The sequence below is a fragment of the Cucumis sativus genome, chromosome 2 (genome assembly GCF_000004075.3).
Source record: "Cucumis sativus cultivar 9930 chromosome 2, Cucumber_9930_V3, whole genome shotgun sequence".
NCBI lineage: Eukaryota > Viridiplantae > Streptophyta > Magnoliopsida > Cucurbitales > Cucurbitaceae > Cucumis > Cucumis sativus.
The window spans coordinates 2434421-2457063 of record NC_026656.2 but is presented as its reverse complement, the minus strand read 5'-3'; the positions used below and the strand labels follow the sequence as shown (position 1 = coordinate 2457063).

General features: G+C 30.6%; 2 protein-coding genes across 5 annotated transcripts; both read left to right on the top strand.

Annotated features, from left to right (window-relative positions):
* Positions 1-6653: 6653 nt before the first annotated feature.
* LOC101216307 (acyl carrier protein 1, chloroplastic) lies at positions 6654-8673 on the top strand. Its single transcript, XM_004139158.3, has 4 exons — positions 6654-6810; positions 7486-7587; positions 7684-7806; positions 8304-8673. The coding sequence occupies exons 1-4, from the start codon at positions 6745-6747 to the stop codon at positions 8430-8432; spliced, it is 420 nt and encodes a 139-aa protein (XP_004139206.1). The 5' UTR covers positions 6654-6744; the 3' UTR covers positions 8433-8673.
* Positions 8674-9810: 1137 nt separating this feature from the next.
* On the top strand, positions 9811-22109 carry LOC101217350 (coiled-coil domain-containing protein SCD2). Of its 4 annotated transcripts, none has more exons than XM_011650484.2 (19): positions 9812-10121; positions 10332-10642; positions 11317-11909; positions 12672-12747; positions 13201-13242; positions 13571-13633; positions 14248-14297; positions 14387-14414; positions 15316-15393; positions 15479-15589; positions 15673-15733; positions 16406-16513; positions 16686-16804; positions 18215-18275; positions 18667-18708; positions 19171-19211; positions 20635-20758; positions 21258-21420; positions 21839-22109. In XM_011650484.2, the coding sequence occupies exons 2-18, from the start codon at positions 10337-10339 to the stop codon at positions 21371-21373; spliced, it is 2019 nt and encodes a 672-aa protein (XP_011648786.1). In that variant the 5' UTR covers positions 9812-10121; positions 10332-10336; the 3' UTR covers positions 21374-21420; positions 21839-22109. The 4 variants fall into 4 exon arrangements, 3 of the variants coding, with proteins under 3 accessions (XP_011648786.1, XP_011648785.1, XP_031737161.1); XM_011650483.2 differs by having other exon boundaries at positions 9829-10121; positions 10316-10642; XM_031881301.1 differs by having other exon boundaries at positions 9830-10121; positions 10316-10642; positions 21258-21405.
* The last annotated feature ends 534 nt before the right edge of the window (positions 22110-22643 follow it).

Below are 22643 nucleotides of genomic sequence, written 5' to 3'. Positions count from 1 at the left end.
ATACTTCCTTTGGAGGAATTTTGGTACCAATCTACGTAGCAAAGTTTGGTATTATATAAAAATAGTTACACAAAATTTCATCATAAATTTTAATTTTTTATATTTTTTAAATATTTTAATTTATTTTTCTATATTCTAAACCTAATTAACCAAATATTTATTACTATTCTTAAAATTAATGGATCTTATGTCTAAATTAGTACAATTTTTGGTACTAATACATAGTTTTGTTTATGATATTTGACTTGACCAAAAGAAAGTATTTATATCTAATAAAAAAATTCAAAACATGCATCATAGTGACTTTTTAAAAATCATCTCTGAAAATCACTCGGCTATATTAGGTGTTGAAAATTTTCATTGATATGTATTTTACTTGACCAAATATATTTTCATTTAATTATATTTGTTTTTTTCTTAACTATTCTACCTCGAATTATCACTAACTATGATCGTTTCATCTTAGTCTATGATAAAACATCTCAATGATGTGTTAGTCATGGTCTACACAAAAGACAATTATTAACAACGATATTACCATGCATTATTGCTTTATTCTTAAAAGATATATATTTTTCTCTTTGAAGTTAAATGATAGGTCTCAAAAATACTATAATTGAACTTTAATTATTCGGGTTATTAAAAATAAACATTAATTCTAAAAAGTTATATGGTCGTACATTGTTATCTTCCTATTTAACATTTTGCTTATACTTTACAATTTATAGATTTTGTTATAAAAGATGTGTTTTAAAAACGCATTATGATAAGACTAATTTGTGAATGATAGAAGTAAATGGTTATGTGATGAATTTGAGAGACTCTCGACAGCTTACCTACAAGAAATATGAGTTTTCAAACTCTTAGTTACATTGCTTCCATTTTTCAAAATGTAGAAATTATGTTATATATCTATATATATATATAATTTTATATTTTATCAATTTACCTAATAAATTGGAAATTTTGCTATATTTTTGTTATTTTTTTATTCAATGATAATTGATAAAAATATGTAAAACTTAATTAAAAGATTGGTTTTTCTAATATAAAATAAGTGAAATTTTGAAAGAAAAAAATGGTGATTCCAACTTATCATTATCATTGGTTTGAAATTTTAGAATAATTTTTATGTCAACAAAACATAGTTAAATTCACACAATACTTATATAACAAATTTTAAGATAAAAAATTATATTTCTCCGTCCATGCTTTAATAGGAAACTTTAAAAAATTTAAATTCATTTGTTTTTTTCAACGTAATTGATTTATTTCACTACCTCTATTTAAATTAAAATAAAGGTTTTATTAAAAAATATAACACTTTATAAAACAAAACCACTCAAACACAGCTTTAATTACACTCAATTTTTTTCTAAATTATAAAATTTTGTAAAAAATACTGGATAAAATGAACCAAACTTTTCATCCATTGACAGAGAAAAAGTATTTTTCAAAAAATTGCTTTTTTTCAAATTTGTTGAAAATAAATCAACATTCTCTCTCTCTTCCATTTATTTTTAAAAATTTACGATATACAAGAAAGTAAGTCTCCTTTTCAATTACACAAAGTAATTCTGACCAACTTTTCTTACTCTCAATCATTTTCCATAGGAAAAAGGTTTTCCTTAAAAAAATGGATAACTTGTAATGTTTATCTAAAAGTTGGAATTAATATATATCTAAAAGTTGCATCTACTTTTGAAAAAAAGAATAATCTATTTAAAAAAATGTGCATGAGCATGCTTTTCTATTATTACTACTATTATTATAATATTTTTAAAAATAGTAAAATAAATTAAAATATTTACAAAGTTATAAAATTTTGGATTATATCAACAATAGAGATGGATGAATTTTTATAATGAGTGTCTATTATTTATAATGAGTCGATAGAATATAGAAATTTCGTTATATGTTGTAAATGTTTTGTCAATTTTGCTATTTGTGACAAATTTTCTTATTATTATTTTTATATAACAAACAAGTTTGAGAGGTGGGTAAGAACAAATTTTAATGGAAGAATTGTAAAAAGTGATAAAGTTGATAAAATCTAAATTTTCGTAGGTATTGATTTTTTTAGTGATGTGCAAATAATTTGTTTTATTCTTATTCTTGATTAATTTTGTTATTTACAAAACTAGATGTATTTTAATGCGAATGAAAAATGCCTATCCAAGAATTGAAGTTGTGATTTTTTTGGAGAATTATTTGTTGGCCTACTTTTATTTGATTATTAAATTTGAAGGGATTAAATTGTTAGTTTCTTAGTTTTGAGTTTTTATTTCAATTTGATTACTAGATATCAAAATTTAGGCTTTGAAAAAATAAATTTAATTTTAAATTATAATATTTGAGAGTTGAAAGAAAAAAAAAAAAAAAAAGAAGTATTTTTAAAAGAGCGCTTTAAATATGAATTATGAAAAGGGAAACAAAAGGAAAAGGGCAAAAAGGTTTGAAACGAAGCATAGGATTATTTCATCAATTCAGATCTGATTGAATTACCTTTTGGCTCATAAGAAGATGAAATCTAAGGGGAGAAAAAAATTAAATATTTTTTCTTTTCAAATTCAAACTTTGTGATTGTCATCATCAAATATTTGGTCCCATTCAACCTTACGATATCATTGAAGAATCACTTTTGCTTTTTTGTAAACTTTTGGTTGCTTTTGTAATAAAATCAAAATAATTTCCATATCTTATTTTTATATGATCATACGATGTCTATACGTTCCTACACATACATATATTTTTTTCACTTTTGTGATTGGTAGAAGTTTTTGTTTCTTTTTCCCTTCATATTAACTGTATTTTGTTCTCTACGTTTTCTTAATAAAATTAATATAGGCAAAAAGAAGAAGAAGAAAAATAGTATTTATGTAAGTGAGCTTTATTTTAAAAATAAAAAGAAAGTAATGATTAAAAAGTAGTCAGATATGAATAGGAAGTAACTACCATATTCCTGGTATTTATTTTTGCCTTTTTTCAGAATAATTATTGTTATTTAATTTGCTTTCCAGCTTTTGAACTACTTTTTAAATCTAAGCCATTTTTTTTATATTATAATTATTAACTTTTTATGACTTCCTTTTAATAAAATAAAATAATTATTTGGACCACTAAAATAAAACATAATTTAATTCACATAAAAAAAGGATAAAAACCCAATAACTACAAGGCAAAAAAATATTGTTAACAAAGAAACCCAAATTTAGTTTCTACCAATTTAATATCTATATGTGTGTGTTTGCAATTTTGAATTTTAATTTCTATATTTATTATGTTTTGCTCATCATATATATTTCTATTTTTTCATTAAAAAAATATTGTTAACGAAGAAACCCAACTTTAGTTTCTACCAATTTAAAATCAGTTAAATTATGACATTAAAAAAAATATAATTCTCACAAAATATGAATATAAATGAATAAAGCCAACACATTTAACACATTTCAAACATTAGTTCAACTATCAATTAATTTACCTAAATGACTTGTCATAATTGAGATTATTAATGTTACAAAACTACTACTAATACATTACCGAAACAAATATACATAGTAACTAAAACACGGTAGAAATTAGGGGGAAAAACACTAATATTTATTATGGTTTTTTCACATTAACAAAAAAAATTCACTACAGAACAAAAACTCATTATATTCAATTTTGGTTGAAGTAGTTGGTTGATTTTACTATTTTTTATAATTATTTAAAATATTAATTGTTTTAAGTTTATACATTAATAATGAGATAAAAGGAGGGGTTATTGTTAGTTAAGAAGTGGGTGAAAATGAAACAAACCAAAATAGTTAGTTGAGAATTTAAGGAAACTTGGAAAAGAGGGAAACTCTAGAGAGTAGAGAGGTAGAAAAAAAGTGGGTGAGACACTAATAAAACCCAATTTATTTTATTTATTAATCCTCATTTATTTCTACAAAATTAGTGTATAATTTGCCTATATATATATATATTCCTTTCACACCATTTTCTCAATCTTTCCCTAATTCCAACTCTTTTAGCCACACACTATTTAGTGTTTATCTTTCCAAAATAAAAACAACAAATAAAATAAATTTCATGTTAATCCAATGTACATAATGTCTATTAATGAGGCATATATTGTCCAATTTAGGAGGGGAGAAAGTCAATGAACTTTAAATGATTAACCACTTTTTTTTTTTTTTATATCAAATATCAATCTCCACTCCTAAATTTTCAGGTTGAATATAGAACTTTTATGAGTATATTATCGATTGAGTTAATCGAATTATAAAGTTCTCATGAAATATTTAAGAAAGTCAGTTCATAAGATTCTTTACATGTTGAGTAAATGAACAAAGTATTCTCAAAGATATTCGTACGGAGAGCTTAAATGGTTTAATTTATGAATTTAATTTGTATAATTACAAATTTTACGTGAAGATTTATCAAAATAAATGCAGTTGATAGAAAATTGATATATTTATAATAAAGTTCAATGTTTAAAATGGTACAACTATTAATCCACGAAAGAGTTAAATATTTATTCATTTAAACATCACTTTCTATTTGATTTTAAAAATTAAATCTATTTCCACCGGTTATCTTTCAATTATTTTTCATCAATTACCAACGAGTATATTTGTCCTGCCTTAAAAATATATATATAATAAAATGAATAAATCAATATATATATATATATATATATATATATATATATATATATATATATATATATATATATATATATATTAAAATATCTCATTTTTCTTCGCTCGTATATCGTCTTGGTAGTTTTGAGTCTCCAATATTTATATAGAGACATTTTCAAACATAGCAAAGAAATTAAAACTGATTATAAATTATAGCAAAATTATTAAGTTCTCTATGATTTATTTGAAATTTTGTTGGTTATATTTTATGGTTTATTAGTAATAAATCAATATTTACAACATAGTCTATTAGTGATAGACTCCTATTATAAGCTTTTGACCGATTGTGCTATATTTGCAACTTTACTTATTTCTTAAACTTTAAGCTATTTTCCCTTTGTTATGGTTATCCAGTTTGTCAATTATTCCATTTTTAAAAGAGGTAGACAAGAAGAATAGCAAATTAGGAGGTTACTTTGGAAAAATAGCAAAAATATTTTAAAATTGTTAGAATAGCAAAACTGAAAAACTGAAAAAAAAAAAAAAAAGATGAAACAATGCTTTAAATGCCCCTACCTAAATACGATTGTTTCCAAAATTCAAATACATGTAATTAAACAACACATCTCACGTACAATTAAAATCCTATGAAAATGTTCTCCAAAAAACATAAAATTATATCTAATGGTCATTAATAGGAAGCTCTACATAACCTCTCCAAACATTCACTTCATTCGTTTCATTTGAAACGCTAAGAAATTTTCGTTTCATTTGAAACTCATCTCTTCATCTTCTTCCGATATTTCTTCACCTATCATTTACTTTCGCATGATTTCACGTCCATTTACTTCGTATACCCATTGTAAAGCCATCCAATAATGCTAAACAATAACGTAAAGAAAGTCAACACATTATAAGTCAGAAACAGGAACATACAAAATAAAAAATCTAATTAAAATAATTTGTAATATAAATAATACAAAAATAATAAAAGAAATCTAATTAAAATAATTTGCAATATAAATAATACAAAAATAATGAATTAGTGTTTCCATAATATTTGAGTTCAAAATTCACAAAATATTATAAAATCTAATGAATTTTGAAAATATGTTATCGATTTTATAGGGAAGCGTTATTAAACATAATATTTATGAATTAAATAAATAAAGGTTACTTGATTTAAATATTAAAACTACAATTATAAACATAAGAAAATTTTTCCATCCGGAAAACGTCATAGACATATTAGGGGATATTGAAAAATTTATCAATTTCGAAAATATCATACACATATTAGGGAATATTGGAAAAATCTCATCAATCCCAAAAATATTAAGATTTTCTAAAATTTTCCGTCTGCAAATACACTATTTTTTGAACTGTGATATTTCGTCTCATATTTGCATGGGAGAGTATCTATAAAAAATATTATGGAAATAGGTAATACAAAAATATTGAATTAACTTTTTAAATAAAAACAACCAAAATAAGTGTCATAATTAAAACAATTGTAGGAGCCATAAAACTTAATATGTATTATTTGATCATTTTATCGGATACATTTTTAAAAATAATTTAAAATGTAAATAATTCAAAAACACTATATGATGTTATATTTGAATTCAAAATATTAAAAAAAATCTGAAATGGATTATAAATTTTAGGTTAGAAATATTAAAAAATAAATAGTCGGCATGATATTTTTCCTCATTATTTATATTATCAATGAAAAAAAAGTACTATCCTACCTAAATCAGAGTAAAAAAAGTCAAAAAAAAAATTGAACTTGTCAAAAATCTTATTACTTTTCAGATTTGTTATTTTTCCTTTGATTATACCAAATTTTACGGTTATCTCTTAAAAAAATTTCCGGCCCACTAAACAAGGCCCATAAGCGAGCTTCTTCGGTTCCTCCGTTACCGGTCCCCCGTCCTTTGTCCATATTGTTCCTTCCAAAAACAATTTAATTAATGAAAAAAAGGAACCCCGCAATCAAACACTACCTATTTAAGCTGTTGCAACTGCCACGAACTTGCTCGCTTTGCTTTCTCCGTCCCATTTTGCACTATCCGTTTTCCCTACTCCAAATTCTCTCTTCCCTTTGTCGATGGCTTCCATCACAGCTTCATCACTCTCTCTGCGATCTGCAGCTCCTCAATGGCGCCAAATCGCTGTAACTAATTTTCAATTCTCTCCTTTTCTTTTTCTTAACTGCATGCGTTTAGTGGATCTGTTGTACGATTACGTTGTTTTTTTTGTTCTTTCTGTATAGTCAATTGCCTCGGAACTGTTCTTAGTTTCAACCATTCTGATCTCCATTTTAGCGTCGTTTTCTCTCACATTGTCGTTAATTACGAAGTTTGGAGCATTGGCTTGAATCCGTGTTGTGATTGTATTTGCATGGCTATGAAACGTATGGATGATGGAGTTTGTATCACTTCTTTGATTTCAGAATGTTTCATATCTCTTAATTGTTTTGTTTCATGTACTAATTTGAATTTCTTCCCGAATTTTCACGGCTATTTGGGGCCGGAGGGGTAGAAGGGAATAGTTTTCGAATTACTTGCTTTCCCAGGGAGTAACAGGTCCAAAAAAGGCAACAGACCATAAATTACGAGCGATCTTGATTAATCCTTACGTATATAATCGTTTACCGTTTTAGTTATGATGATCAGTCAACTTGATGTCCTGAAAAATTATCTGCATGCTTTACTGAATATGTGTGTACTGTTAATTATCATTTGTTTATTGTTCTTTTTGAGTTTCTGACCTTATGAGACTATATAGGTCATATATGTTCTCTGATTAATTATCATTTTGGTGAACTGTTGAATTTCTTGGTAAGCAGGGAACATCCAAGCTTTCAGGTTCAAGGAGGGTTTCGTTTTCTTTCCAAGGGAGAAACAATTTCTCATCTAGAAGATTACAGTCGCTTCGAATTTCATGTGCTGTAAGTTTTTTTTCTGTTGCATGTAATTCTTAGAGAAAATGCCAATTACTAAGTATTGTTGCATTTTGACGTTTAATTGTGTGAACTATGAAACAGGCCAAGCCAGAGACAGTTGAAAAGGTTAGCAAAATAGTGAAGAAGCAATTGGCATTGCCAGATGATTCCACTGTTAATGGCGAATCCAAATTTTCAACGCTTGGAGCTGATTCTCTTGACACGGTAAAGTACTTTACTGCGCATGTTTCATCAAATTTATCCTTTGCATGTCTTTTTACCATTTTTTTTATTTTATTTTAAGATTTTTTATACAAGAACAATATTCCTATAAAACACACACCAAAGCCCAACCTTTGTTTCTTCTTTTTTTTTTTTCAAGAATATTTTAATTTTTTTTTACATGAGTTGTGAGGAGTGATTGCACAAAGATGATGGAAGATGTCCAACCCATGATTAAAAAAAAAAAGCTCCCTTTGCATGCCCTTAACTATAGGAAAAAACTTGGGAGCAACCCTGCTACATCCAAATCAAATTAAAAGTTGCCCATGTGGTAGTTTGATTTTGTCATTTACAATAGTTCCCTTTATTTGTAAAACTACCACATTCAAATCAAATTAAAACTCCCTTTGTATTTATAAAGAACTCTAAGATTAATTCTTAATAATCCTTGACCTTCCAAATTTTCAAATAATATACATCATATATGTATGTGAGAACAGGTTGAGATTGTGATGGGACTTGAGGAAGAGTTTGGGATCAGTGTGGAAGAGGAGAGTGCACAAAGCATCACAACCGTTCAAGAGGCTGCAGATCTGATCGAGGATCTCATCCTAAAAAAAGGTGCTTAAAAATATTTCATCCACTGCATGCCTTCAAGAGGGGAGAGGGGTGAGCGAACACAAGTCTCCCCTTTTTACCATTTTGCTCTTCTGTTAGTTTATTTTACTTGTCATCTTGATTTGAAAGAGCTAGGCTCTATAGTCTTCAGTCTTTCTTTCACTCTCTCTCTTTAATCTGCTAATCATCAGTGTATTAGGTCTTAAAATAATGATATGAGACTTTTTGTTTCCAAGTTTTTTCTCCTTTCTAGATTCAATGGGTGAAGAATATATATTATATATATTATTCATAAGAAGGTCGAAGTTCAGAACCATCAGCTTTATTATTAAAAGGGGTGGATTCAAAAAAGTTGTTGATTCTTGTTCGTAGGATTAACATTGACATAGAACCTAATCGCGTTTGAATACATACATATTAATAGGGATGTATTCAGAAATGGGTTTTATACTTCTAAAAGTAACGTGAATATAATATAATTTTACCACTAGATTTATACCTCTTTTGGGTGTGAAATCAATATAAGCATCTATAATTTAGGCTTTTAAACAAGTTATCAAGACTTAAAGAGTTTGTAACGCATTTATGTTTACATTTGCAACATTTTTGCTTTTTGCTTTGAAATGCAGATTAGTTAATCAATATCAAAGTTGGACATGGAAATAACTCAACTCCAATTGATCAGAGTATAATAACCTAAAATGTTTTCATATATTTGACAATGAGCACTTTTAACTTCTTAACAATTTGTTGAAATAGTTATTACCGACTTTAATTGAATAAAAAGTTAAAAAGTTGACAACATCCAAACTAAATAATTTATTGATTCTAGTTGGTTATTAGAGGACACACGAGGTACGTAGTTAACATAAAATTTTAATCAAAAAATATTATTCTAAACAAGTTTAAAATTAATGAAACGGATAACGATTAAAACTACATATATACCATAAAAGTTTTCCTGAGATGACAAAAACAAATGTGAATTTTTCTGCGCCTAACTGCTATTACTGAAAAAATAATGTAAAATTAAAAGGAGAAAAAAGAGATCAAAATTAAATATTAAATATTAATAATTGATTTATCAATTAAAGAGACTATATATTTTTTATTTAAAAATGAGTGGTAAAATATTTAAATTGTTACAAATATAGCAATTAAATACATAAACATTTAACAACATATAACATGTCAAAATCTATTTGACAGAATATGATGCTGTCAAAATCAAATTGTTTTTTTTGTTTTTATTTTTTTTTCCAAAAGTTTAAATCTTTTTATTTTTTATTGTTTATTATTCTTTGAAGAAAAAAAAAACCCTGAAGTTTTTAGGGAAATGAAAAAGGGAAAGATCTCGGTGGGGAGGAAACTGAAAAATAAAACAAATGTAGGGACCGAAATGAAAATCGAGAAACGTTAACGAACTAACCGTTCAGAACAAAAACCGCGGCACGTCCAAAAGAACAAACAAATTCGCATTGCACTTTCATTCATTCCCTCCTCTTCTTAACCTCCTCCATGTTCGCGCGTTGGACTCTTTCCATTTCCGTACTTGCTTCGTTCTCTTTCACGAAATCCATTTTCACGATCATAGAGGTCTAATTCGGAGGAATTTTTTGTTTTCTCCCATGAATAATCCTTCGCAAGTCGATTAAATCGGAGGATTTGATTCTCCAATCCTCAGCTCGAAGATTAAGAAGGTTTGCAAACTCGCGCGATCCTTGTTCGAATTCTTTGAAATTTGTGATGTCCTCCTACTTCCATTTCTATTTTTTCATTTTGATTTTCATCTGTAATTAATTGTTTTCGAATTTGGTTTAAATATGTCAGTGACGTATGTCTATTTTTCATTACGTTTCTGCAAATATTGTCCCTAATCCCGTTGGATACTTAGATTGTGTGGATAACAGGAGCTATGGATCGGATGAGACCGGTATATACTCGACAGAAAAGTAATGCTGGCACCCCACTGGCTCCAGCGTCGCCGTTGGTGTCCTCGTTTCCCCACCACAACCGATCAGGTTCAACTGGCTTGGCAAATTCCAGGAGGGGACAGAACAATGCAGCGAAAGCTGCAGCACAAAGGCTTGCTAAAGTGATGGCAAGTTCAGCTGATGATGAGGATGAAGAAGATGATCTTTCTTTTGATTATAGTTTAGCGAGTGGCACAGGGAGCATTGGTCTAGCAGGTGGAAGATCAGTCAGAGCCCGCTCTCCTATGGTAATATCGGTGTTAAATACTAAATATTTGTTCAGGTTTGCATGACATTTGGTTTGTGAATATAAATATGTCCCATTGTACTTATGTCTGTGACAAGTTCAGGCATGAAGGTTAGAGGCCTTGACTGAGAAAATATTAGTTATTAGCTTGGAATTTTTCTCCTTTCCAAGTGGAATCTATTTTGCACTGCTTTATAATGGGTAAATCACATGTATGTAAAGCCTTGATAGTAGTAAACACTTCACAGCATCGCCCTAAGAAGGGACAAGTTCCATCCTATTTTTAATGCCAATTTATTTGACGCATTTTTGTTTGTCAAAATTTGAGCATGTAAACAACTGAGTTCTAAATGTTAGCTAATAAAACCAATGAACTCGTTGAATTGATTAAGAGGGATTGTTTCTCATCTGAAAATGATCTAATTCTTATTTTGTAGTATTTTTAGTATTCATGAACTCCATTACTCGGTAATATTATAGTTCTAAAAGTCAACTCATAATCTGGAAATTTTCTTAAGCTCCTAGATTGTGCAATTTGCCCGTGTTTTTCTTTTATGATAGTTGCCCATTTGTACTATTCTATATGGTCGTATCAGCCATCTGTGTTAGACTATTAATAAATGTTATTTCATGTTTTACTGGCAAGACTAATACATGCTTAAATTTTAAATATAGCAATCATTTAGAACTATTCAAGAACAACCTACTTCAGGACATGCGGGATCAATCGGTCGAGCATCTCAAACTGTGAACCCTACAGAGCAATCATTGTCAGGTCGTTCAACGCTAGGATATCGGCCAGCTCATTCTGATAATAATGTTGAACAGCCGCTCATTACTCGCACTTCGACCTCTGGTCGCTCATCCCATCTAGGCAACTCCATAGAACAGACTCCATCTACTCGTTCAACATCAATTAGTCGTCCAAATTTGGGAGTCAGGACTGTTCCATTGGTACCTTCTTCTGTATCCATATCACTTAAACCAACATTGCCAGTAACTCCCAAAGAGGGTCAATCTGATACGAGAACATCACTTAGACCAGCGTTGCCGGTAACTCCAAAAGAGGGTCAAGTTGATACTAGAGCATCACATAGACCAGCCTTGCCTGTAACTCCAAAAGAGGGTCAATTTGATATCAAAACGTCACTTAGACCAGCCTTGCCCGTGACACCAAAAGAGGCTCAGTTTGATTCTAAGATATCAATTAGACCAAGCTTTCCAGTAACTCCAACAGAGGGTCAGTTAGACACCAAAAGAGATAAGAGGTATTGGAACTTATTTCTTATGTCATTATCACCAATATGCCTTGCTACTGTCTTAGAATCAAATAGCGAAGTACCATTTCTATGGATAGCTATCCACCCTCAACTTATTGTTAGATCACCGATTAAAACATGTGATCATCTTGTGAGGATTTGATAATGCAAACATTTTATGTTGATAGTGTTTGTATTAAGAAAGCTTTATGATGATTGTTTACTCCAGGCACTGTGGGTTATTTTGTAACCATAAAATGTTGTATTTGTTACGAGTGTTTAGGATTTCATCGCTTAGTAAATGTTTTTTTTTTTTAAAAAAAATTAAGAAGTCTTATTTGGGAGTAAAAGCAATGCAATGCATCAGAGGTATTTGGTTTTCACTACTTAGTAGCGTGTTAAATTTTCGTAGACTTAATTTTGGTCTCTGCAGGTAATGTGAAGTAAAATTTGTGATATCTTGTGTTGAAGTGTTGAGACAATTAAAATAGCCATATCTTATCAACTTAAGCTTTTGGGTCGGTTTAACATAGTACTAGGTTTTGTGTTCAAACCCTATAATGTCATTTCCTCTCCAGTTAATATTGATTTCTACTTGTTAGGTCTTTTACAAATTTTTAAGCCCACAAGTGAAGGAGAGTGTAGTATTGAGATAATTATATCAGTAAAAAACTATCACCTTAAGTTTTTGGGTTAATTGTGATTTAATCTTTTGCCACTAATATTTGTTGCTCGAATGTCTATTTATGATTGGGTTTCTCCCTTGAACAGACTATCTTTGGATATGGGAAGCATAAACTTCAGAGACACTAGCAACCAGCCTTCCAGTTCTGATCTACAGGATGAGGTATGCCTTTACAGTATGAGAAACCTGAGGTTGATCTCATTAAATTCATAAAAGATCAACAAATCAATGGACCATCAATGACGCTGATGCCATCTTATTCGTCCTTTTATTTTATTTCTTTTGATTTTGCTACGTTCAGTTAGAAATAATGTCATTACCGGACCAAGTTCATATGTTTCCCCTGCTGACCCAGTTAGCTGGCTGGTAGAATCCAAATAATAGACTTGTTTTCACGTGAAATGCATTTGCCATTAAAGGTCTACTGGTCTAGCCTTTTTGTAGGATGGAAGTAAAACTTTATGTCTTCTTCTGGTGAACTTTTATTTCATTGTTAATTCAAGATCAAGTTAAAGTGCCTAGGTCCAACTTCTTTGACTGAACTTATATTTCGATACATGTATAAAGATTTGACTCTTTCAAGATTTGCTAATGGTGGTTATGATATTGGTGCAGCTTGATATGGTACAGGAGGAAAATGAGACTTTACTTGAAAAGGTGATGCCGACAACTTTTCTGGCTTTTCTTGTAGGAGAGCTATTGACCGATTCTTATAGATCTATTTGTGTCCTCAATTCAACAAGAACAATTTATACCTGTTGGAACATTCTTCTTTTGGAAAAAAGGCTCTATAGATTAAGAGTTCATTCGTTTATCATATGGAAACTATTTCAATGCCCATACCCCTTCTAAGTTACATAGTTCACAATCTGACTAATCAAACTCGAGCCCAATAGTAACTCCAGATAACTAAATAACATCGATGTAAAAGTGATAGGCTTTTCATTTATATCATTTGGCATACATCTAATATGTGCCTCCCCAGCTTCGACTTGCAGAAGAAAGATGTGAGGAAGCAGAGGCTAGAGCCCGGCAGCTTGAGAGTCAGGTAAAAGCAATTAATTGGATTATAATCTTCCACTATTTAGAAGTATTATCTCAGACTTTTTTCGAAATATGGGAAAATTACCCTTTTAGTCTCTCATTTGTCAGGAACTCTCTTTAACATATCTTCCTATTACTCCCGTCTAATTCTCTTGATCATTTGTGATGCAATTAGGCAACCTATAGAATAATTCATGCCACCCTCTGTTAATAGTTGCCTCTTTCCATTATCTTCTTTTGGTTGTCTTGGTTAGCATGCATAGTATTGGTAGTCATTGGAATTATACTTTCATTTCATATGATGTATGTTTTCTATTATTAACTAGGATCTTTTGGAACAAACAAGTGTTAAATGTTTTTAACGAGTTTCTATCAGGCAAGACCCAGAAAGAAATTTTTTTGGATTAGGTATCTTTTTTGATGAAGCTAACCAACCAGATTGCTTCTTTAGTGTGCTATAGTCAATTTTGTATTGCACTTCATAGTTGCAGAATAGCTGCTTGTGTACCAGTACAGAAAAATAAATCTATACGTTTCAGTGATGGGAACATCTTGATATTGTCAATACAAATCCCATCCAATGAACACATTTTTGAAGTACACAAACGTGATATTTAGGTTGCTATGCTTGGAGAAGGTGTGACGCTAGAAGCCCGTCTTTTGAGCAGGCTAGCTCCTAACTTCTATTTTCTCTTGCAACTTGCATGCCACTTCACTTCTCTTATGATTTCACAATTCATTATTGTTTTGCTTCTAGGAAGGAGGCAGCTTTGCAGCAGAGAGAGGTTTGTTTTACTATAACTGGAAATGTTGTTAAATTGTTTTTTATTGCACAATTTCAATATATGGGTAAATGTTCGGCTGCTACCATAAAAACGGAGACAGACTACTAGGTGGCTTTCCCTACATTCTTTTTTAAGTGGATAGAGTGAATCCCCGAGACCACTGCTGAAGTTTCCTAAATCCATCTAAGTGCATCTATCATGCCATTGTGATCTCCATACCCATTCTACACATTCAAACTAGGATGTCCTAAAAGTATGTACCTTAGACCCAGGGAACCATGATAGATCAAAGATCAATGATAATTGACAATCTGGATGCTTTTTTGCGGCCAATGTTACCTGTTCCTATTGAAAGCAATAAAAGAACGAAACATCGACTTACGTGGAAATCCGAGTACTGGGAGAACAACCACAATATTTTTGTTCTTGTTATTTTATGATCAATTACAATAGGTATAATGAGGGTAATAAATAGAATACACAATGAGATAAAAAAGGAAAAAAGATTTAGGGTAAATCTCCCATAATCTCCCTATGAACCAAACCCACTAATTCTAACAATTCCTAAAACTATTTGATAATTTGAAATTAGATTATCATGTAATCCTTAAATAATGGAGTTAACAACTGAAATTTATTAGACTCAATATTGAAAGTCTCAAGATGAATTAGAAACTTTTTTGAAGTACTAGAACCAAAAAACACAATCTTGAGAGTTTTGCAACTTACTAAAGTATATAAATAGACACAACTTCAAAAGTTTTGTGATCAAACTTGTTACTTACAGATTCTGCCACGAAAAAATAATATATCCTTCTCTTTTTGTGGGTTGTCTCCTTATATTAAACAAAGGAATATGTCATTCAACACTAAGAAAGGTGTATCCATCCGCTCCTTGCAGGCTGCTTTGAGAGTTGCATCACAATCTCACGGGAGCAGAGGTACTCATCATATTGCTGCACTTAAAACTGAAGCAGAGGTATGCAGAAGTTGAAAAACGTACACAACTAGTACCACTAATATGAATCTTCTATTGAATTTGACCAACAAGTACTTTGACTCAGACCGCAAGGGATGAGGCAACATCTGCTTTGGAGCACTTGGACGAAGCTGAGGCAGAGTTGCAGTCGCTTAGGATTATGACCCATAGAATGATACTGACCAAAGAAGAAATGGTCTGTTGTTAAAGTTTCGGTGTAGTTACTTCCTTTTTGGTCCATCTTAGAAATACTTGTCTGACATGCTTCTTTCACGCTAGGAAGAGGTTGTTTTGAAGAGGTGTTGGCTTGCTCGATACTGGAGCTTATGCGTCCGTTATGGTGACCTTTTTTTCTATGGAACTTGCATTGTGCTATTCTTATGTTGTTTCAAAATTTCCAGAAATTTCAATATCTATACACAGTTCCCATATTTTCTATTGCAACAAATAATCTGGTCCCAAGAGGGAGATTAGCAGCACGGATTCCTCTTTGCTTTGAAATAAAGATGCAAGTTGAAAAGATAGCTATGGAGCCATTTCCTTATCTTGTTACTCATTTTTACGTTAAATGATTAACTATCAGGCAGGAAATGAAATTTAGAAGCCTTTTCCAAGATCTTGTTTAAAATATTCCTCAAATAGGTACATTGCTTAAAAATCTGCTATGACTTGATTTGCATGATGATATCAATAAATCCAGACATTAGGGGCATCGTGAGATGGATATTCATAGGACTTCCATTGTTCCCAGTTGAAATAAGAATCTTCTGTTGAACAGAATTGAATAGGCCCTTGGGTATGTTGGAGTTTTGGTTCTGTAATCATGTGCTTGTATGTCAAAATTGTCTGTTCATTTTCCAGACACAGTGGTTCCCAATCCTAGATCTACTAGAACTATCAGCTAACTGTTCTTTTGGACTGTTTCTCAGTTTTCCGTTGAATAATGAATATCTTCTGTCATATGGCGTATAGAAGGTTCAACCATCTCTGGACTAACCTAGGGATCAACCAGGTATTCATGCTGAGGTAGCTGGAGCAAGATATGAATACTGGTCATCGTTTACTTCAAGTCCCGTTGAAGTTGTTTTGGAAGCAGGAAAGAAAGCTAAAGAGGTGACAGGTAAAACCGTTGTACAGGGATGAAAATGTTCAAGATATCCCTCTTCTTTTTCCCATGTTTGGTGGGGGAGTTGTTCTTTCTGTCCAGCTGCTGAGTGATTTGATAGCGTCTTTTAACCTTTATGTTGATCGTGTTCATTGATGCGGTTACACTTTTTTTTAATCTTTATTAGCAAGCAATGATTTGGAGGGAAGAGAAAATCAACGAGACTTGAACGAATTTTCCAGTGAGTCAAATGTCGAAAGCATGCTTTTAGTGGAGAGAGGTTTGCGGGAGCTGGCCACATTGAAGGTTCCAGCTTTACTTATACACTTGAAATTCTTGAAACTTTTATTTCTTTTTTCGTATTTTTATTCAATGTCATAATATTCTAGATTTGTACAACAAAAGAAAGGTTTTCAGGATAAAGAGTCTTCTCTATTCGACGGACTCAGGAACTGGTCCTTTTGAAATAAAGAAATAAATTCTAGACATCTTATGCTAATGTAGTAAAGATGAGTTGAAAAAAAAGCACCACAAAATTTCCTGCGGAAGCTAAGCAAAAGAGAGAGGGCTGACAAAAATAAAACAAAGAACCTGCTCACTAATACCCATGAAAAAAACCAGCAAGAGAGGGAGGGAGATTAATATAACTTCTACATCAATTACTCCGTTCTACTTGTACCAGCAATGAAAATCAGAAAAAGGAAAGAGGAACAAAATTGGATGCTTTGGGCAGCGACAGATATGCTCTGTTTTGAGTTCTAGCAGGACCTACTTTACTCCAATCTTTTTGCAATGAATAAAATACATGCCTTTTCTAAGGTTTGATTTTTCATCCAAGTGAATATTGCATGAAATTCAAATATCTTTAACTCTTTACAAATGGAAGCAATTAAACATATTAATATACAAATTTGTTTACTGAAAGTGTCAACCCGCCATTTGTATTACAGTTTTTAAACAGTTCAAAAAAGTGACGTGTCCTTTTTCTCACATTTTGTCTATCTTTATGTGCTTGAAGGGGACAAAATATAATACGTTTTGCTTATGCCTAAATTTTCATAAATTGAACATTGAATGGAAATTCATGTGTTACTTCACACACGAAAGCAATGGAACATATTAGTATACTCTTATTTGTATCCTGAAAATGTAAATCAACACATCTCTAACATTTGTATTCTTGTTTTTTAAAATAGTGTCACTTTGCTCATATCATTACCGTAAATTCTGTGCTTGTTCATGTATTGTAGCAAAAATTATGTTTTGAGGAAAACAGTAAAGGTTAGATGCAATTCTCTTTGTTAGCATATTTGTACCGGGAAAGTTTATCACAGCACAAGAGTATCTGTGCAGGGAAATAGAGTTTCCTATTGTCTGTGTATGCTATTAAGGTTCTTTCACTACCAATCCATATTTGTAAAATGATCTGGTATATGATTATATCACGTCTGGTCTTGTTTTTCTATCTTCAAGAATGCATCTTTGCACTCTCATGGTTTATAAACTTGAATGATTTTAATATTCCCATAAAAAAATGTTTTTTTTTTGTCATCTTGAGTATTTGAAATTCTTATAGCAAATATAGTTTTTATTTTATTGTTATGGTTGATTATGAGAACTCTGTAACTTGAGTCACTTCTATTTGTGGTAGCTGACTTGTCATTATTTATTTTTTAATTCCTGTGATCATAAGTTTCTAATGAAATTATTCTGAAGGTAGAGGACGCAGTGGCTCTTGCAATGGCTCGCGATCGACGTGCAAATTTGTTAAAACCAGGTAGGATTGGGAAATCAAATGAAAAAATCACTATTCAATGTATCAGTCATCAATTTAAGCATGAGATAGATATTGAGAAGACAACAAAAGTGTACCCACTCCACTGGACTTAGAACTGCATGTTGAGTTACATGAAACTTGATATTTAACTTACTTCCAATCACATTTAGTTCTGGATATTTGTGCCCAAGTTCTAGATACATAATAACTTATTTAATGCATGCTTAATCTTTATTGATACTTGTTAGGAGCATTTATCTTCACCGATACTTTTACTTTGATATGTATATTAGGCTAAATAATTGTTTAATTTTCCATTGATTCTTGATGTTATAGACTTAGGATAATATGTGCAGTCTAACACTGTTTGCACTTTCTTGTTATTGGGTAGATGAAGCAAAGCTCCCTATAGAAGGACAATTTGAAGCATTTGGTATGTTAACTAAAAACACTTTGCCCTTTTCTTTTCTACTTTTTTTTCTGGTCTACATTATATTTGGTTTTTATTTAAGAAATGAGAATGACTTGTAGTTTAACTTGAGTACAAAACAACTCATTTACTTGGTAGGAACTTATGATGTACATTTAGATTTGGAAAATGAAAAAAAAAAAATATATATATATATATATTAAGAGATAAGCAAATAAATTTGCTTTTTCTATATATCATCACACTAGGTTTTAGGCTAAGAAGTCACAGGTTTAATTTATGATAGCTACCTACCAAGAACTTAATGTCCTACAAATTTCCTTGACACTCAAATGTTATGGGACTAGGCAGGTTGTCTTTATCTTTTAACGCAATCCGGATATCTTACCGATGTATGAATTTATTGTAGTTTTTAATGTTTTTGTGAAACTTATACAAATTGTCTTAAATCAAATGCACTTACAGAATTAAGCCCAGAGGAGTCAGAGGATGTAGCGTTTAAGCAGGTATATAATGATCTCTATTTTTCACGTGTGTGTAAAATTTCTCTTTAACATGTTGCATCTGTTAAATTTCTTAATTTTTACAACTGACGGGCTAAAATGGTAGGATAGTAGGAGTGTGTGATCTATAGAAATCTATTGGCTTGGGCTCAAGGATTTCATGCTTATAAATAGGAAGTGTGATCCTCATTTGTGAACCAAGCAAAACAAGCAAAGTAATTAAAGCGAGAGTTCACACAATTTAACAACAGTTTTATCTTTATGGTAGAATATGATTGATTGTTATAGACATTATGACTTTTGTTTTAAGAAAAATGTGTAAGAGTTCACACAATTCAATCTAAAGTTGTCTACCATGGGTTTTTAAGAATTTAGTATACAAAGTTAGAATTACAATTTTACATTTTACATTATAAGTATTGGATATAAAATTAGATGGAAAAAGAGATGTCTTAAAGAGAGGTGAGAAATGGAGAGAATGAAAGATGAGTTGGAGAGATAGCTAGAGAGAGATGTTGGAAAGTGATCTAGATATCTTTTATGGAGAGACATCGAGGAGAGAAAAGTTGAAGCTAGAGGAAAACGTTAAAAGAGGCATATGAAGGGGAAAAAAGTTTGAGAGGGATTTCAGTCAGAGAAATGTTAGAAAGTGAGAAATAAGTTGGGAAGATTATGATAATGGTTAACTAAAGAAGAAGCTGTGTAGTGTGTATCAATCTATAATAAAATGGTTTGCTAATAGAAAGGTACTTTTAAAAACTCTCTCTAGTGCTAGTTATTTAGAAAGATTGATATTGTTAATCGAACCATTCTTTTTTTAAAAGGAAACATACAACTTTCATCGATAAAATGAGAAGAGACCCATTCTTAAAGAGACAATAGCTTCCGAGAGAAAAGAAAAATTGCAAAAAAAAAAAAAAAAAAAGGAGAAGAAACACTATTGAGATACAAAGAGGAAAAGAACATAAAAAAGCAAAGACTTAAAACCTAACAAACCAACTCCATAAAGGAAACCAAAACTATAGAGCACATGAACGATAGCCAAAGCTAATGGAAGTCTAATGAGCAGATGAGGTTAGAAGTCCAATAAGCCCAAATAAGTGCGAGGATTAAACCACAAATCAAACCAACTTCTAAATTGTCAATTCCAAGCTTACAACTACTAAGAGAGCACAACTTCATAAAGACAACATAAGGCTTAGGCGCATAAACACGAGAAATCCACAAAAATAGTTGAATTCCTCGACAAAACCACAAAGCTATGCTTTATTAAGAACATACAAATAGCTAAACAAAAAAATTGGAATAGGTTAGCAAATTACCCTAAAAGCTAAGAAAATCAATTGAATGTACTATTTTTTGGGTTTGTTTTCTGAAAATCACTTCAGAGATTTTTTTAACATTTATTTATTTATTTGCGATGTAGGCTTGGCTCACCTATTTCTGGAAGAGAGCAAAACTTGATGAACTTGAACCAGACATAGCAGATGAACGTCTAGAGTTCTGGATCAACCACACTAACAAATCTACTTCTCATGATGCCGTTGATGGTTCATTCTCTCTTCACTCACTGCATTCTTAATTTTCTAGTTAAAAATGTTCTCTATATCAATCTTTACGTGGAAGAGATATTGCTTCTTATGAGTTATGAGTATGACCAATCTAAAAGAAGCCTGTTTGATGTTATTGTGTCTTATCAGGATCAAGATTCTCTTCTTGACTCTAATCATGTGCTATTTGTAATTTAAGTTGAATGGCATTTGGAATATTGGTAAACCAAATCAACGATTACAAACTTTATTTTTTTCATTAAAGTTTCGAAAATAATTTTCTCAAACACAACACTAAAACTTTTATCAACACCCCACAGTTTCTCGCTTCAAATGAATTTCCTTTAAATTAACATCATTTTTTCCCTTTCCTTTTAATAATAATTGTTCACCATTCTTAGATGCTTAGTGAATGGTACTTGAAGAAAGAACAAATAAAATATTGCTACAATGATCACTCATCTGGGATTGTGTTTCTTTCTTTTTATCATATGAACAGTTGAGCGTGGGCTGATAGAGTTGAGGAAGCTAGGCATTGAAAACCAGCTGTGGGAAAGATCTCGAAGAGGGTTAGAGGTGAACCCTAACCGCAGACCTCATCAATCCGACTTCTGAAAATACAGTGCAACTCCGTTTCCATCCACCTGGTAATTTAGTATAAGGTTGGATTTATCATTGTGCTTTAGTCCTAACGAAATAACAATTTAATTTTCTTCTAGATTTGAAAAAAAAAAAAATTCAAAATTTAGCATGTAACAATTTAGCCATGTATCTCCACTTTTAAATTTGTAATAACTTAATTCTCTTGAATGAGTTTTTCAATCTATATGGACAAAAAGTTTAGATATTTAATAATATTTCTAACACAATAGGAACTAAGAAAACACTATAAATTGTAAAGTAAATGAACTATTTATACCTAGAAGACATAACTTGTTTACTTCAATCAGGGCTAAAAGTGTTTTTTAAGTTTTAAGCATGACTAAGAAGATTGATATTGTCCAGTTACATTTTTGGATTCATTTTGGGTGTAAATACTAAATCTTTTTTTAAAAAATAAAAATTTGTGTTCTTGTGCAGATGGGGAAGACGCTCAAAGTTCATATATATTACATTAAAATCCTCCATTTTTCTCGACTGGTTTGTCATGAGAATATTGATGTTTTGTTGATCATCTCAAAACATAAAACTAATAACTTTTAATTCCTCATTTGTTTTTATTTTTTTAACTTATAATTTACATGTGGTTTTGCTTGACTGACCTTAAAGACTATGTAATGTAATAATGACACTACCTAATTAAGTACAAAGTTGCCTGCTTTTCCAATACACAGTTTCAATTTTAAATTAATTTGAGAGTCATGAATCACTATTGTCATTGTTATTATTATTTTTCGAGTTCTAAAGTAAAGACTTCTTGTTGAAACTGAAAGAATCTGTATGGGTAATTGTTTAGCTTCTAATTAAAGACATGACTTCGTTCCAATATATAAGTTGCCACTGAGGCCTACGAACCATGTTGTAATAGAAAACATCTCAATTCATGATCTTATGTCCCTATGAAGAAATTTTTCTAATAAATCTGTCAGTTGGATATAGAAAGGTAAGTACTCCAAATTATCTAGGAGTGTTATGGATTGATTTTGACATATTTTTTCACTAACCAAAATCACTTTTGCATAAAAATATAGTGTTTGAAAGCCTATAAAAAGTTACTTTAGGAAAACAAGAAATCACTCAAAAATCATTTTTGAAACATCATCTCTCTAGTGATTATGAAAATGTGATCAACCAAAAATCACAACTTATTTTAAATAGTTTTTAAATACCCAAAAAAATATTTTTAATAATTCCGATAGCTGTTAAATCACTTTTAAAACATAAC

Coding starts and splice junctions, on each gene's coding strand:
- LOC101216307 (XM_004139158.3), top strand. CDS start 6,745: ATGGCTTCCATCACAGCTTCATCACTCTCTCTGCGATCTGCAGCTCCT. Junction 6,811..7,485: donor CTCAATGGCGCCAAATCGCT/GTAACTAATTTT, acceptor CTTGGTAAGCAG/GGAACATCCAAGCTTTCAGG. Junction 7,807..8,303: donor GAGCTGATTCTCTTGACACG/GTAAAGTACTTT, acceptor ATGTGAGAACAG/GTTGAGATTGTGATGGGACT.
- LOC101217350 (XM_011650484.2), top strand. CDS start 10,337: ATGGATCGGATGAGACCGGTATATACTCGACAGAAAAGTAATGCTGGC. Junction 15,394..15,478: donor CACTTAAAACTGAAGCAGAG/GTATGCAGAAGT, acceptor ACTTTGACTCAG/ACCGCAAGGGATGAGGCAAC. Junction 18,709..19,170: donor AGGACAATTTGAAGCATTTG/GTATGTTAACTA, acceptor ATGCACTTACAG/AATTAAGCCCAGAGGAGTCA.